General features: G+C 37.5%; 1 protein-coding gene across 1 annotated transcript in view; it reads right to left on the bottom strand.

Moving 5' to 3' along the window:
• SEMA3E (semaphorin 3E) overlaps positions 1 to 17,967 on the bottom strand; it is a 149,345-nt gene that overhangs the window by 17,482 nt on the left and 113,896 nt on the right. Inside the window, exons 6-12 of the mRNA XM_069801687.1 lie at positions 15,647 to 15,766; positions 13,490 to 13,632; positions 10,651 to 10,765; positions 10,247 to 10,316; positions 8,811 to 8,955; positions 3,487 to 3,709; positions 743 to 834 (exon numbers count right to left, since the gene is read on the bottom strand). Of these exons, the coding sequence (XP_069657788.1) occupies positions 743 to 834; positions 3,487 to 3,709; positions 8,811 to 8,955; positions 10,247 to 10,316; positions 10,651 to 10,765; positions 13,490 to 13,632; positions 15,647 to 15,766 (908 nt within the window). The remainder of the gene's footprint in view (positions 1 to 742; positions 835 to 3,486; positions 3,710 to 8,810; positions 8,956 to 10,246; positions 10,317 to 10,650; positions 10,766 to 13,489; positions 13,633 to 15,646; positions 15,767 to 17,967) is intronic.

Here is a 17,967-nt window from a genome sequence, read left to right as displayed (position 1 = left end):
CTATTGAAAACCAGCTTTATCAAGAGGGGCAATTTCTGTGATTTTCCCCCCAGCAACAAGTCAATAGTCACATTATCTAAATGCAGGTACCAGATTTAAATGTCCAAGTCTGGATGTTAGATTTTCCCTATCGTTGTAAGGAAGTTAGCCTCCTACTTTACGTGGCTAACATGACATGATGTGAATACTCACTAAGAGAATTTCATTATATTAACTTTGCCACATACCAAACACTAAGCTTTAATCGTGGATTATTCTTAAACAGAATGGAGTTTTGTCTCATTAGGACTCAGGTTTGCTCACTGTAAAGACTGATTAACTGAATCACTGTTTCTGAGGATTGGGCTTTTCTTATCTGGACCTCATTTAAGCTTCCAAGATTGTAGTAGGCACATTTTTTGTGCACGTAGTTATACTTTTTCAAATATTTAATTGGATATGAGGGAAAATGAAATAAAATGCAGTAAGTTTCTAATTAAAAGTCACACTACAACCTCCAAGCATGTAAACAGAAAGACAGTAGTTCTGGTTTGCTGCAATATGCTTCAGTACTTGGGCTACAACTCCACCTCAGAAAAACTTCAGCTGAAAATGAAGATTTCCTGTCAGAAAATAACTAGATCGTTAGAAAATTTCTTGCACATAACTACCATATATTTGACTATCCTCAGATTTTTTAGACATTTTAATTCTGTAGAAAATTCAAGACTTGTATGTATGCTTCATATACAGCACAGTTCACCTTGAATACTTGCAGCTCTTCAAGAATCACTTCTTCCATTGATTCTGTCTCTTGATTGTAAATTGTAATGACTTTCAGAACAATTCCATTATCTGGGAATAAATTTAGAAAGAAAAAAAACAAAACAAAACTCAAGGTTATAATTGGTGGAAACATTTATATGGCCTTCAAATACATTAAATGACTTATTCAAACTGATAATGGATAGAAATTTATAAATATGTACAGGTAGTTGCATATTGCTGTTATCAATGAGGATTCTTACTCTTAGAAAATAAACACATATGACAATTTGTCCCTGGCAAGTAAAAGTCAAATGAGACATCTCTGAGCTATATCATGAATTGACTTGTATTTTTCAAACTCTGGGTCATAATCCGTTGGTGAGCTGCAAAAGGACCAAAGAGGGTGACCATATTTCAGAAAAAGAAATGAGAGTAAGCATGAGCTGAGTCCATCAAGACAAGGGAGTGTAAAGTAGCTTTAATTATAGGATCTGAGTGTTTATACTAGTTAGGAAACTACTAACTATCATTAATTGCTGGCAGCAGCTCCTTTCCTCCAGGCAAGAGTACAAAAATCCTTCAGGGGTTCATTGTCTGTTCTCGCCCTCCTCTAGGGAAACACTGAGCTGATGTTGAGCTGAAGGTGTTAATAAGGGGAAGACGAGACAAAAAATCCCTGCACATTCAAAAAGTCTAGGGCACATTGGAGTTTAGATATATCAGCCTCTCTGTCACTACAACTCTTGCAGGAAATTAAAACACATGAATAGCATCTGGTCTTCCACCACTTCAGCTTTGTCTTGCTGACTATTATTAGAATAGTCTTGCTTTCCTTAATCTCAAAATCTGTCATCAACAATGGCAAATACCACTTCCTTTCTTCTGTTACTTTCAGTCACCTTTGATTTACAGGGGAAATATTAAGCAGACAAGCACTGGGAAAAATGTTCAGCAAAAGATCAAAGGGGCAAACATTAAGAGGAACCATTAAACTGGGGTCATACACCACTTTTCAAAGAGAATATATAATCAAAGGTATCTATTTTGTGACGGAACACTAGAAAAAAAAAATTGCTTTCTGAGCTCTGATCTTCATAAGTAAGTTGCTCTTCAAATCCTGCTGACAGACACGTGAAAGTCCTGATGTTCAGGCTTTGCCTTTGATGAACCTTTCTAACCTCCACTACTACCCTAAGGAAACTTCTGCTCTGCTGTAAGACCCTGTTTACTTATGTTACACAGCAGGTGTTGGACTTGGATAAAAAAAAAAGATTAGCCCTTTCTAATATTATATTGCCAAGAGAAGCAGTAAGTTTTTTGATGGGAGCTTTGCCAGAGCAGAGATTGCAGGGTATGTTTTAGAGTTTCGAAATCTCAAATTCCTATGTTGGAATTTCTTGTCACCTGAGATTAGACATCTCGAGAAGACTAAGCAGCTGTTGGGTACCAGTCCAGCACAGCTTTAAAGCATACACCTAAGTCCTCTAGGATTCAACATTGCTGAACAAAGGACTTGTGTACAAGAGTATTTGATACAGTATCTCAAATCACAAATGGAAGTGGAAAATATGAAAAATCTAGGCACCATTATAAAATCTGCTGTACAGAAATAAGTGACACATTGCAAAATGTTTTATAGACTGCACAAGGTCCAATACTGAGACCATACTGAGGCCATTTAAAAGCTTAGAAAACAGCACTAATATAAATAAGCCTTTGCTATTATACAAACATGCTTCTTTTGAATGTTCTCAACACTGAAATGTGCTTATCAGAGGAATTTCATTAGTAAAAAATAATTCACTGTAACTACTTTCCTAGACAAAATGGTCAAAATGATTTGTGATACCACTCCTGTTGTTAAATTGATAAAATGTGAATGTATGAATCCTTGGATTTTTTCCAGACAGATTAGATGTGACTAAAGTCTTGTCTATTTCCAGACTTTCCTCTTATTTTCTTATTTTTCAAATACTAATAGAATGTGGGTTTTTTTCTCTGCTTGCTTAGAGTTAGGGCAGGTCTATGGTACATTTTACCTTAATCATATTTGTTTGGTAGATGTTTAAAAAACCTCTTTAAACAAGCTTTCTGTATCTTATGAAAATGGCACAAAAGACAAGAAAGCTTGGCAGAAAATTTCTAACAGTTTCTTTTTAAGAAACTTGGGTATTTCCTCCTTCCTTCCTTGAGCTCTGTTGTAATCCAAATCTGGAAGCTGGCAGTTTCTTTTTAATGGTATCAGCTAGACTTGTGGTCTCCAGAACTGGGGAAAATGAACTGGGGAAAATAAACTCTGGAATAAAAACAGTAACTTGAAATGATATTTTTGAAAATCATATCACCTTTGGTTCTCTCAGGTCTCTAGGTCTCAGCTCAGAACTATGATCAGATACATGATTGTGTTTTAAAGTTTTAAAAATAAGGCAAGTTGTTCAGGAATTTAATTTAAGGTTCTGTTTTGGAAAGAAAAAAAAATTGCAATCCTATACTTAAGTTTCTCTTCCTAGTCTTTAAATGTTTCCCTACCATTATTTTTCTATATAATGTTATCAGCACAGTGAAACACACGTCTAGAATGACAAACCTCTTCTGTAAGGTGACAACTGGCACAGTCATGAAAAGAATGATTGTTAAAAAGGAATGTTGTATTGATTTTTTTATTTTTGGACTATACACAACTTAATTTCATTCATCCTGGAGATAAAAAACCCCTATTAAATCAATTATCTTCTTTACCTGTGCCAATGAACAAGACATCATATTGCCCATCTTCAGCTTCCACTCTGTCCACTGCTATTTGCTTAAGATTGTACTTTCCATCTGTTTTAACGAGTATTGGTCTCTTATGAACAGGCTTGATGGGCTGATACATCAGTGGATGACTCCTGGCAAAATGGACAGCTTCATCAGGATAGTCTTTAGTGGTAGTGTACAGACCGCCATTCACCTTGCTGGCACACTGCAAAAGCATAAAACAGAGATTATCCTGAAGGTTTGCCAAATAAATTGTCAGAGACAGGTCTTGTTTCCAGGGGTAATGAGAAGTCTACAGAAAACCTGGCGTAAAACCAGGCACAAAAGACCGCAGTAGGAATTGGGACAGTGAACCCTACGCTTTATGCATGTGTGCATTATTAATCATGAGAAGCCAAGAAAGGGATGCTGAACAGAGCCTTGCCATTGTCATGTTTAGAAAGAGAGAGCTCCTTCCTCTCTGACATACTAAGAGCAGAATAAATAGTGACACTTCCAGATTTTGACAAAAAACAGCGTTTATGTCTTTCCCAAATTCATATTGAAGACGTAAACAAAATGGGCATTGACAGAGTTAGGAGAAAGGGGTTTCCTATCCCAGTAGAGACACAGCATTGTAAAGTCAGCAGAATACTAATGCTTGAAATCAGTCTCTAGTCTTATTACTTTTGATTGCAAAATGTATTACCATAAGAAAGTAAGGACACTTAAAAATGATGCCAGCAACAACAGTAATTCTTGATCTCAGGCATTCTAACAGTATTACATTTGATTTTAATTCCTAACTCACAATGACAGTATTATATATCACAGTTTAGCTTGAAATACCAATGTTTGCATTGATCAATCTACTGTTTTGCAAAGCAAATAGACTTCAAGTCAAAGATTGATTAAAAGAGGTTTACTCCTTTGGTCAATGTGCAATTAGGGATAATTTAATGCGTTAAACAGAGAAGTTAATTTTAGGATGCTTTATGAAGGATACAGTGTTCCCTAACTGAACGTAGATTCTACATTTTCAATTTGCTTCATGATGTCTAATTGAAGCCATTTATGATCAAGCTGGAAGTATCTCAGTAACCGTTTACTTTCTCCAAATATTCATAAGACAGTGTGGTTTTGAGCAGCATTTCAAGCAAAACCACAGTAGCAGCCTTTCCCTATTTAAATTGGATTTTTTAATCAATAAAATGAAATAAAATACTCTTTATGTTTACTGGAAACAGTAATTTTAAACTTGTGGTCAACTGTAATTGACAATAACAAACTCCTGCACTTGTCAAGTGGGGCAATGTTTGTTTCCACTTTTTGGGCTTAGATACAGGAAAGTATTTGTTCAGTGTTGACTTTAAAGTAATTGTCTAATCAACCTAGTGATGGAATTTCACCGGCTGTTTGCAATAAAGAGACAGAGCTGGAGCATGAAGACAGGCTAAGCCTCTGCTTGCCATGCACTGCACAGCATATCAAGTGAATAGGCATTGCCAGGTTCCCTTTGCAAAGTTCTAGCCCTGGAGAGATTTAATAAAAATAATCCTTCACAGGCTTTTCATTTTTAATTAAATAAAATCAAGTAGTCTAGAAAGGAAACAGTAGATGCAGCCATCTCTGAAGTCTATCAACACCATTTTTGAGGTAACTGATGTCATTCCCAGAAGCATCCCAGTCTAAATGCACTAAAAGAATCAGCAAAACAGGAGTAGAGATGATGGCAGAAGCAGTGCTTCAAGCAGACGTCAGAGAGGAGCGGACTGCTGTCTGTCAGAACCTGTGCGTCTCTTAACAGTGGGTTTGCTGTTTATTTAGCTTTAAGATCTACTCTCATTCCTTATAGACTCCTTCTTTACCCATTCGATAGCTAAGATCAAAGAGCGCTGACTCTCAGAGATGCCTAAATAGTAGGTTATTTTTGGCCTCTTGTCGCTGTCAGTCCTGTAAGGGGAAAGGTAGTGGGATTCAGCTTACCAATATGCTGACCTTTTCTTTGGTGTGTGAAACCTAAGGCTGTGGGCTACAGCCTGAAACGTGCTTTCTCCTCATGCTACTGGAAAAGCATTGAAAAGACCTCTAAACTGTGTTCTGACTGAGCAGCTGAAAATGAATCAGCTAATCCTCCGTTAGCTGGCAGAGCCAACTTCTTCAGCCTCTGATGTGCTCTGCAACACACAGAGACAAAGAAGATTAAATTGACTAACACCCAGGAAAGACCTGGTTTCTCAACTAACTTGTTCTATGACATTGGAAAAATTACTTGCGCTCTTCTTTTATATCTTTTTCAGCTCCTATGGCTTGCCTGTTGGGGAGGCTACAGCTCAGTCTGACCCAAATGTGGCCATTCGGAGCCAAGGGAGAGAAGCATTGAAAGTGAGTGGAACTTAGGGCAGCCTTTCTGTAAATCATCATCAACTTTGCTGAAGTGCTGGCTCAGTGTTCTCTCCTGCTTGCCAGAAAAACACCATTTAATCTTCAGCGCTAGGAGATATCAATGTAATAACTGTAGTCATTAATACCAAATTCATGCCTGTGTTTAATGCTAGTCCAAATAACATATGTGAGGTGTTCTACTGCCTGGAAAAAAGAAATTAATACCACTTAAAGAACTTGGACCATGTAATCTTTATGAAATATACAGCCATTGTGTAATCCATGCACGGTACTGTCTCATTAATTGGTAAAACTGCAAAACCTGTAAATTTTCTATACAAACTATCAAACAGGAAACCAATAATTCCTATGAATTCAAACATTTTGCTCAAAATATGATAATTTACTTATCTGGTTTTCTATCCTGACTCAACACCAATGACTTTGGTCTACATCGAACAAACAAAAAAACATTTTGTATTGATGTCAGCACTGCTACAGTGGTAGCTTATTGGCCAAGATGGTCAAATCATATTAATAATGTTTAAACCCTAGGTAATCTCTTTTTTGGAGCATCCACTTCTGCATTTTGACTTATGTCTCTAACCCCAAGAGAAGCAGAGGAAAAACGTTAATTTAAAATGAGAGAGGACATGCATTTGAAGTCATACTACAGGGAGAAAGGCTGTACTGGCATGGACTAGATAAGCTAATAGGCCTTTTCACCTCTCATTCCTGCCACTCAGCGATAAATTAATTGTATGCAACATTTATTTTTGCAAATGATTGCTTTTAGTATGAAAGAGAATATTGATTCAGTTACCAAAGGAAAAACAACCCCGAAAGCAATGCTCCAGCAACAGCTTATTCCACCGTTAAGCTGCAGAGAGCGAGCCCCTAGCCGGCGAGAAGATCAAGAGGTGAAGTGCGAAAACTGGGGCGGTGAGGGTTAGCCAAACAGCTACTAGAAATGTCTTTGCATCACACAGAGTCAAAAATCTGCACAATGCTGACACGATCGGGGTAGACCTTCAGCGAGTGTAAACAAAAGCAGCTTTGCCACAGATGACAAATGCCGTGGGTGGGTAAGTAGTATTCCCAAAAGGTGTGGAGCGAGGAAGAAATCCTGGATGTGATGCTTCCCTGGGTTAGCCTGGCATTGCCAGGTGGGGCTCCCCCGACTTGGAGCAGGAAGGAGAAGGTGGGGGACACCCCGGCTGGGCTTCTGCTGGGAGATGCTGACGGGACCCTGCCTGCCAAAGGGCACCCTCAAGCCGCACTGATGGGCAGTGAAAGCAGGACTGCTCTCCTCAACCCCAAGGTGGGATGTGAGTGTCCCGGGCTAAGACGCTACAGGGATAGAAACTTGAGAAACACCTAAAAAGAGAGTGAAACAGGAAAAGAGTTTGAGATGAAGACTACTGGTGATGCCTTTGAGAAATCAACATAGAAATTAGGAATTCCTTGTAGAAATTAATTACCTGCCTCTATGTAATGAGTTTGTGATTTCCTCCAGAATTTCTACTTAGCAAAGGAAAAATCTAAGTGCTGGGCAGGAACAACTCTCTACACGACAGCACCTCTATAGTTGTGGAGTATGATACAATAGTTGCCAGATTAATTGCATTTTCAAAATACATCTTGTTTCCTTTCTTCACTGAATGTTCATTGAAAAAAAAAAAAAGATTGTAAAGAAACTTGTGTGAAAATTAGAGAAAAGAGTGAGTGATTTTGCTGAGTTTGATTCTTTGCAACGTTGTTTTTAATATTTCTATATTCTTTGTAAAAGATACAGAACAGGAATGTTAATAAGCTCAGGAACCTGATGTGAGGGTAATAAAATCTCACTCTCTGATGTCTGAAAGCAAACCAATGAATTCTGAGGATGCTAGACCATTGCTTCTAGAAAGGACCAGTCTTGAGAGAATGACCTCAGGTCCTCAGGTGATGGAGGATTTACTCCCTATCTACAAATGTGTTTATTCTGATTAGTTACTTTTGTTAAAATCTATGTCTCATTTCTAACCTGTGCACTGATCTAAATTATAGAAATATTGAAATGTGATCCTTTCTGGAAAAGAGATGAAAAAAGGAACCAGAACCACCTGATCTTGAAATAGTGGATCATCTTTTTTTTTTTCCCCTTCCTTTAACAGTTCTTAAGTGCCCTGGTTTCAGCAGGCAATAGAAGAAAAGTTAATTGCCTTGTGTAAGATTGTTTTTTCCAGTAATAATCTTGTTTACATTGGAAAATATTGCATGTATCTTAAATATACATATATATTTAATGTAAATATAGGTACATGTTTCTAGTTCATCCTGGCTTTATTTTCTCAAGTCAAGTCAGTAGGGAGAATTTGTTCTCCAGAAAGTTCCATTAGAAATAAACCTCATGGTTCACTCAATGCACTTAAATAAATCTGATTTTTCATTTATTTCTTTGGCAATTAGATTAAAGTTATCAAGGTTCAGATGCAAAAAATATGTCAGCAGCCAAATTTAGAAAAACAGTTATTCTAGGCTCAGTAGAAAGTGAGGCTCCTTCCCAGGTAATGCACTTACTGCTTCTAAACGCAGCATCTGACCCACCTTCTAGAGGTGCCTCTTTCTACTGCTGTTGCCTGGGGTCCTAACTTTGGGACCTTAGGACTTAACACAAGGTTGCTAAATTCAAGTCCCAATAGGATTTTGAAAAACCTTATACACTTAATTCCACTATTTTCCTTAGGGAAATGTATGGTTCTAGTACTTGATTAAACTTATTAATGAGCCATTTCACACTTTTCCAGAAATGCTAGAGTATGTATATATTCAAATAAATATATCCTGGACTGTGAAGTCAGGAAGATTTGTACATTAGCAGCACTCAGTTTTTTCTTCCCAAATTCTTTTGGGAATTGCTTTTTCTTCCCAAAAAGCAATGGAAAATAGATTGTACTTACTGAACCAGGTCTAGGATAAGGTACTTTCCCTTCGTACAGAGCCCAGTGGTATTCAGGTCCTTCTTTATGAGCATATGGTCCATTGAAAGCTGCTCGGACACTTGCCATGTGGTAAACACATATAGCATATCCTCTAAATATATTGCTATGAAATAAAATTCAAAGACATTATTACAGCAATATGTCACATTCTGTATATATAATACTGGTATTATTGTATAAGTAAAAATAAGTCACATTTCAACAGTATTCAGGGAGAAGAAAACTACTTATTGTTTCCTATATGCTCACCTTAGAACTGCTGTATGCAGTGTTCTTTACAAAGTCTTTAGTGTATTTATATTTATAACATTTCTCTGAGGAAGCTCTGTGTTGTTACCCCCAAATTTGAAGATGGTGAACACAGGCTTTAAGTTACTTGTTTATAAACACAGAGGAAGCCCAGCAGACTCAACTCAGGTCTTATATGTCTTTCATTAGTGACTTAAACAGTTTACCATTTTTCTCTAAGATTTTTCCTGTTGTTACTTCGGAAAGATGGGAATCATCCAATGCTGACTGAAATGAACAGGAGATTTTTTATATTGAGTGGGAATGTTGGTTGGTGTTATTAGTTAGAACATCAAGATCACTCTATGTAGATCAATCCACATAAAAGTATCTTTTTTACTTCTAAATTTTATTTACAGTTCCGGAGAAGCAATTCATTTTTTTTAAAGAAGCGTCAGTGCTCTCTACAAAGAAATTATCTCTGAAGACTCTAGAAGGTGATCCAGGCCATTTTAATTAGGTGCCCACCTTTCTCTATTGGCATAGGGAGCCAGTAGGAAATGCTGGGTACCTGCATCCCTAGAGGACCAGATCTGCCTTGTTTTATACGAAAAAAATAAATCAGGAGAGAAAAATAGTGGCAAAAGCACAGTTACTCTTCTCTACCAGTTACGTCCTAAACTAACAGTTGATGTCCAAGAAACAGGTACTGCGTGCTTGCACTTGAACTAAGCTGCAGTGGAAAATGAGGCTGCCAGCAACACCACAGCTGGTGTTTTAGGCTTCACTAAGAAGCTAGTAGGAATTTAAGCTGCTATCTACTTAAACTCGAATTACAGTGGATCTCTTAAAGGAAGACAGGAGGGTCTGATAAGCTGCTCTTATAAGCATGCAGGAGTGCATATACTTCGACACTAGGAAATTTTCAAGCAGAGAAACATTTAATTAATTTATGATCCAGATAGACTGGATCATTGAATGAGACTTCAAGCCCCTAAGTGTCATAGAGCAGTTTTTACATTAACAAGGAAGCCCACTGTGAATAGAACAGGGATTAAACTGCTTACTATGTATTTGCTAAGGGATATTTATCATGTAGTGTCTCTCTCTCAATAGGCTGTTCAAACATTCCTCTATTGCTGCTATTATTTCTTCTAATTGTTTACCTTGTAGTGTTGAAGAGGCCAAATATCACTGGATTTTTGTTATCACGAGTTTGCAGCAAAAAGACATCCTCTGTAAAAATTAAATGCAATGTTATTGGTAGCAAACTACTTTTCTCAGTCCCAAAAGAGCAACTTCATTGCTTGTTAAAAGTGTAATCCTATTTTACTCATATATGCTATTTAATCTTATGCAGATTTTAAAAGCAATCTTTAAAAACAATGCAATAAGCCATAACTGATAGTCAATTCCATATGTATAGAACTTCATATACATTGGAAACAGAACACTGACAACCATTCCCTGTTAATGAATGCAAGTACAATATTTGACAGTAAAATGTGTTATCATGAAAGTATGTGTTTTGTATGATGGTTTTAAGTTTGTTGCAGTCTAGCATATTTACCTAATTCATCAAAATGCGTATCAATTCCGTTTCTCCCAGGCACAGAGCAAACTAGCCTGGTTTTGAGGAAAGTGCTCCATTTATTGACGAGCATTCGCTGGCCTCCCATATCATTCTGCGTAGAAAGAAACAAATGCTGATGGTAATTTGAATGAGTAAGTCTAGAAGCACAAACATCTCTGCTGAATTAGCTGCTCATTGTATCTTTTAATGTCAAAAGCATGCATTTTCAAACCACATGTCTATTACTAGTACTATTTCTCTGGAGTCAGTTTTCAAGTAGGATTGCACTGATCAAGTTCAGGTCTCATTAAGAGCTGTGGGTTTATAAGTATTTTTTAATTCTGTACCGCATCCATGGATAGTTTTAACTACACAGCTGTTATAAAGCTTTTTTATACCTCATTTTTGTTAACTGGATGTACTGAGTATATTAGCAAAGTTTAGTTTTGCTTCAGGAGCTCAGTGCAGGGTTAGATCAACACATTTGGAAACTGAAGCCCTGGATCTATCTATAGAGCTGGTACAGCTGGGGCAAGTCTGAGGCAAGTGTCTCTACATGGTGTTCTAATAAGTTCTCAACAACTTTAAATAATTCCTGCTTTGCTATAGCAGTCTCATCTTTTTCTTACTATTGCAACCGTTGGACTGTCAAGAAAAGGGGCATTTAGTACTACTTAGTAATCAGATTCTGTAACCTTAGGGCAGCATCATCAAAGCTATGACCTTATATCCTGGTAGACTGTGTAACTTAGTGTTGAAGGCTCTGTAATAGGCTTGCAAAACTCTCACAACTTCATTCTAAACTACTGAAATTAATTGATCTCCTCAGCTTCACATTGAGATCTTACAAAAACAGAGATCTCTTTTCCTGAGAAAAGTAGAAATATACAGAGTAGGTGCCTCTGTGTTGCAAAATCTGTTACAGCTCAGATGAAAATTTAAAAGCTGGAAAAAAAAAGTCAGCTAACTATTTTTTTTATTTATTAAATCAAATTTGAATTATAGCATATGGCTGTGAAGTTAATGTCCAGATGATAAAGGATTTGGAGTTTTGGACAAGTGGAAGAGAAAGGTCTGTTGGATTTTGGTTTAACCCCTGGCTAGAGAAAAGACACTCAGGTGGATATATTTCAGACTACAGGGAACTATTAAAATAATCTGTTCAGACATCTACCAGAACATAGGCCAAAGAATTCTACTTCAGATCTTGATGCAGGCTTGAATTCAACGAGACAACTGACTTTGTGAACATTAGTGGTTTAGGCTGCAATTTGGTACTTTGCATACTTCAGATGTTTTAAGTTATGCATAAGTTCTCCTTAAGAAATTTTAATAGGTAGTATGCTGGTGAGCATATGTGACATATACTATACGTTGAGGTGACAGAAGATTTTTAAATTGTATCTTGCTCTTTGCCCAATAGTTTTAGGAATGTATCCCCTACAGTTAGGAGGGGGAATGCAATATTTTTCAGAAACAAAATCAGATGCTAAGAAATAAACTTCTTATTCCTTCCTTTAATCAAGCAGATGTAGTCCCAATGGGAATGGGAGAGCTCCTCTCATCAGCCTTACCGTAGTTCAATTAATAGAAAAGGAATTATGGGCAGCTTAATCTGAGAGATTGTATGTTAACAGTGCTCCTCTCCAGCAACTGCCTGAGATCTCCTTCCTGGGGGGGGGGGGGGGGGCAGGGAGCCAAAAAGAGATGGGGTCAACACAGCAGGAGCATGGCCTGAGTGGGGAATGGGTAATCGTGCAGGGCAGTGGAGGGAAGCAAGGTCTTTCCTTGTGACTTTTCTGTTCCTTCTGGTAAACCTTATGCCTGGCTGTGATAGCAATTGGCTGGACAATTCAATCCTTTGTTCTAGTTTCCTAGCTGCACAATTTTCCTTAGTTGCTGTTGAGAAGAAGAGGAACGAGAGATTAAATGAAAATATTAATTAGCTACTATTTATAAAGCACTCTATAGATGGTTGACATTGTACCCCTCCTATTGTTCTTGCATCAAAAGAGGTTTTCAAAATTTACAGTATCACAGGACAGTTGAATTTGGCAGGGACCTTTGGAAATCATCTAGTCCAACTGCCCTACTCAAAGTAAGTTGCTTTGAGGAAGTTGCTCAGCAAATTGCTCAGCCCCATGTCCAGTCAGGTTTTGAATATTTCCAAGGATGAAGACTCTGGGCAACCTCTGTCAGTGTTCAACCACCCCTGCAGTAAAAAAATGTTTTCTTACATTCAGGTGGAATTTCATGTGTTTCCATCTTTGCCCATTGCCTCTGGTCCTATCCAGCTGACTGACAGGGTAGCCATCAACCCTGCACAAATGCAGGTGAGTTAAGTTGGTTCCTTGCTGACTGAATAGGAAGGCAAGCGGGAATGTCAGAGAGGACTGGTGGCTGGGCTGGTCCTCTCACCAGGAATGTGAAGGGACATCAATTTATATCAGCTGTGAGACCTACAAGAGGCCCTGGACCTACAGCCAATACTAAGGGCATTGGAGCCTTGATCTGAATTGAGAATATGGATGTAAGAGAGTCCCGTGGGCAACTGCTATTACTGTTACCACATATCAGCACAAAGAGAGGTGGAGTTGAATAACAAGATTTCTGAACTTTGCCCTTCTCTCTCAGCAAAATTTGGCTTCAAGCCCAGATTTTGGATCGCTTTTGAATTTTCTAATGCTTGAGGCTATTTAGATGTAGGGTTTTCATTCAGACCTATAACTTACTCCCACATAGATTAACAGATGCTATTTTTTCCTGGGTAAGAAGGACCAAAGAAATCAGCATGCTTTTTTTTCATTTAGCTGGGGAATCAGAAAAAGGATCTTACCGCGCATACGCGTCCCACTCTAGTATATATGGCATGAGTGCTTGTCTCTGCCTCTAATGCTTTTTCAGTAAAGAAGAAATATACTTTGTTATCATCATGGTCTTCATTGTCAGGAATCATGTATGAGCCAACGAATTTTGGTTCTTTAAAAGAAAACAAAAATGAATTGAATTCAAGTTTATTAAAACTTTCTCTTACTTTTTCAATCCTTAAAATCAGCTGGTAGCAAAGAAAAAATAAAATTAAAGAATCAGGGATCTGTCAGTCACAGAGCTACCTAAGGGGAATAGGGTGATAGGAAAAAAAAAATCTTTTTTTTTTTTTGTGGGTGAATATCTATAGAACATGTGGAATACATTAATGTCAAACTATTTTTATAGCTTCAATTCACAAATCAATATTCCCTTGTATGCGTGCAAGAAAAAGACCTCTTTCCAGTCCCATTCTCTGGGATTTATATATTTTAATTTGGATTAGGCTAAAACCTGGCACTAATATTCACATAACAATCTCTGATCTCATGCAAACCAGGTGTAGGAATGTCAACTTCAGACAAACGGCCTTTTAGATAAAGAAAAATCTCTGGTAGTTCACCTAATAGATGCTATATGAACATATATCTTCATAGACAGAAGATGCATTGTGTATCTTTGTCATGAAATAAAAACCTTCTAAATTTTTTCCTGTTTTGACATTTTGCTGCAAAGTTGAAACCTAAGTTCAGACTTCAGTCCATGCCTGTATACCTTTTAACCCCACACCAAGCAGAACTGTGAATGGTTTCATCTCACTGACTTGTAGCAAAGTTTTTACAAGTTCTTTAAATGAGAATATCATTCATACAATTAGTATGATTTCTTAAGAAGCAATGGGTACTGTAAATATTTTCTAACTTCCTGTCCTATGAAAATAGTCATTGCATTTTAAGACATTGATACAGCACTTGCTAATTTTCTGAAGTGTTTTTAATAGAGATTTTAAAATACTGCCTTTCTGCAAAATTAAATTTCAAGTATAGACAAAATGAAAAGCAAAGTTTGAGAATTCTGTATCTAAAAAAATGAAATCTTCTAGAAAGAAGAGAAAGTTCACCTGCATATTGTGAACATCCACCTGACTGTTGCTATCCATATAGCTCCAGTCTAAACACTCAGTTCAGCAAGGTTCTAAGTATTGGACTTAAAGTAGATGTAAGAATGTTCTAAACGTATTTAAAAAAAAAAAAAGTATTTAATTCAAGTTTCAGGCCATACTTGTGTAGGAAGAAATCTGCAGCAGAACTATTTTCTCTCTTCTGATTCAGGGGAAAACTTCCTTGAAATTTAAGAGAAAAAACTTCAATGTCCTTTCACTGAAAAGATGATGCTCACCACATGAATCACCATAAAAGGCAATTATTGACTCTCCTTGCCAAACATTAGCAGTAATTATGTCACTCTTATGATGAAATACTGCAATACTTTGGGAGCAAAACAAATCAAGATCCTGACTCTCCATTTCACAGAAATTTCAACACTTTGGAATTCCGTTACATTTCACATTGAAGAGTATGAAACAAATTCTAAATTTCCCAGCACATGATTTTTCTCAGTATTTTTCTTGTGGAATACGTTCATTTTCTCCTTTAAAATTACATGCTTTAACTTTTTATTTCATTTAACTGTATGATCATCATATGTTTATTATTTTGCATTATTGCATGATATCTCTTTAGTACACAACTTGGCAAAGATTGAGTTGTTTTATTGCAACATAAAGACAAAATGATCTCATCGAGAAAAAAAGAGTACTGTGTTCTATTTAGAAGCTCCCATTAATTAAAGAGAGAATTTTAAAATATTATTTTAATTATATCTGGCATATCATGAAATAGTATAGAATATTCAGAGTATAAATTAAAATAAATTTTTAAAGTGAAAAATGAAGGTTTTTAAAGTTCTGCTTGTTAAATCCAATATGTAATCAAAGTAAAGATTTTAATTTGTTCATCCTGGCAGGGGGTTCATGAAAAATTTCATGCAAAAGAGATAGTTTAAACAAATTCATCTCCAAATGTATATACATATGCATGAACAATATCTTTTTAATTTCTGGTTAAACAGAAATTGTCTAGTCATCTGAAACACCTCTGGCTCCTCCTTCTCCTCCTTCCCATACCTTTCAACAGGCGCTCACTGTCGGGTTCAGTTCGGAGATGGGCCATGCGATTCATGGTGCGAAAGAGAGCAGCATCTCTTCCCCAGTAGTCACTGTAGAGACCAGTAAAAAGTTCACCACCTGCAGATCATACATTAAAAAACAAAAACAAAACAAAATGATTTGGTAATGCTCTACATATTATTTTCATTGCATATGATAGGAACTGCATTATAAACATGGCTTGTTAGTATTTGCTCAAATTCAGGTAAGAAGGTGTCCTGGTTTCAGCTGGGATGTAGTTAACTGTCTTCCTAGCAGCTGGTACAGTGCTATGTTTTGAGTTCAGTATGTGAAGAATGTTGATAACACTGATGTTTTCAGCTGTTGCTCAGTAGTGTTTAGACTACAGTCAAGGATTTTTCAGCTTCTCATGCCCAGCCAGGGCACCTGACCCGAAGTGGCCAACGGTGTATTCCATACCATGGGACGTCCCATCTAGTTTAGGAACTGGGAAGTGGGGGGCAGGGATTCGCCGCTCGGGCACTGGCTGGGTGTCAGTTGGCGGGTGGTGAGCAATTGCCCTGCGCATCATCTGTACATTTCAATCCTTTTATTACTACTGTTGTCATTTTATTAGTGTTATCATTATCATTATTAGTTTCTTCTTTTCTGTTCTATTAAATCGTTCTTATCTCAACCCAGGAGTTTTACTTCTTTTCCTGATTTTCTCCCCCATCCCACTGGATGGGGGGGGAGTGAGTGAGCGGCTGCGTGGTGCTTAGTTGCTGGCTGGGGTTAAACCACGACAGAAGGTGAGCCACTAAGTTACATATAGTCTAAAGAGTATATGGACATCATTCCAGCCAGCACTGCAACATTTACAGTTGGAACAGCACAAGGACAAGAATTTTAAATTTCATTCGTGGGCTTGGCCTCATTTTCAAAACTGACTTAGTGACTTCAGGATAGATTCTCACGCAAAACATGAAGGCATTAAATTAACATCTAACCACATCTGCCACAATAACATCGGCCACATCAGGCACCTGAGTTCAAAGATCTTACTGTCATTCAGTTAGTGCCTGGCCCTGGAGACACTGACCCTAAATTTTCACCACTGCAAAGGCTCTGACCAGTGGTTTGCTTCTGAGCACTTCCAGACATGCCCTGGTCTTGCTAATGAGAAGCAACAAATTGCTCAGTCCCAGAACTGGAAGGGACATGTTGGGTTTATGAAGAGCCACAAATAACAGGAGCCAGAAAATGGGATGAAAATGCAGCAGCAGTTTTCAGAGGATGCAGTGCTAAGGAAAAGAATAGCAATAGCTGCACCAAACCAGTGATTTGGGCTACACTGCATGGATACAGCTCGAGGCTAAACCATGGCTGAATCCACAGATTGGACCCCAAACAGGGCAATGTTTCCTGAGCATAGTTATCAGATTTGGGTCTGCGCAAAACATGGCTGAAAAAAGAGATTCATTAGAGAAGCACATACTGAAAATACTGGAGGGCTGGATGCAGTTATCTCCCCAGTTGATGAGATAAGAAGCAGTACCTGCTACTTTAGAAGTGATTTCTATAAACAAGCATGTTTTTTTAGGCTGAGGGGGTTTTCCAGCCAGCCTACTGGAGCTGTTCCACTTACCTGAAATACCTACAGTTTGGGTATAACTTGCTGGCTGAGGGGCTTAGGTGTTCAGTGGACAGAGAAAAACAGCCTTTTTTTTTTTTTTCTGGTCCAGCAATAACTTGTTTTCATATCCTTAAAATATTCACCAGGTGGGGACAGGACTTGAGATCTCATCCATCCTGCATAACTGGTGATGAGTATTTCCTGAAAAATTTATGGGACCAGAAATTGGGTCCCACTTTCAAAGGCTTTAAGTGGCATTCACAAATTAAGCAAGAATAGGAAAATATTAGAAATAATATGCTGATTTCCAGTAACTGTTGAAAGTCTATATGTAGTTTGGTACAACTGGATCATACATATGTTAAAAAATCCAGCCTATCTCTATCTGACCTGTCTAAAATTGTGATATTGGATATATTTTACTTTAGTGAAATACCAGCAATAATTCTACCTTTTAGTTATGTATGGGTGCAATTCCCCTTAACTGACCAAGCATTAAGAATAGTAGATTTCATATCCTTGTGGACTTAGATTAGAACTTTTTTAGGCCCAATTTAAGAAGCATTCAGTTATTGTCACTAGGTGGCATCCTTATGTTAGAAAATAACACAGCAGGACAAACCTCAGAAGAAGAGGGAAATATATTATTTCCAGCTGGTGGCTAATTTGAGTGGAGGTTTCAGTGACATGGCTTCCTACCCCC

Source organism: Haliaeetus albicilla, chromosome 14 (genome assembly GCF_947461875.1).
Source record: "Haliaeetus albicilla chromosome 14, bHalAlb1.1, whole genome shotgun sequence".
NCBI classification, from domain to species: domain Eukaryota; kingdom Metazoa; phylum Chordata; class Aves; order Accipitriformes; family Accipitridae; genus Haliaeetus; species Haliaeetus albicilla.
This window is presented reverse-complemented; position numbering and strand designations above follow the sequence as displayed.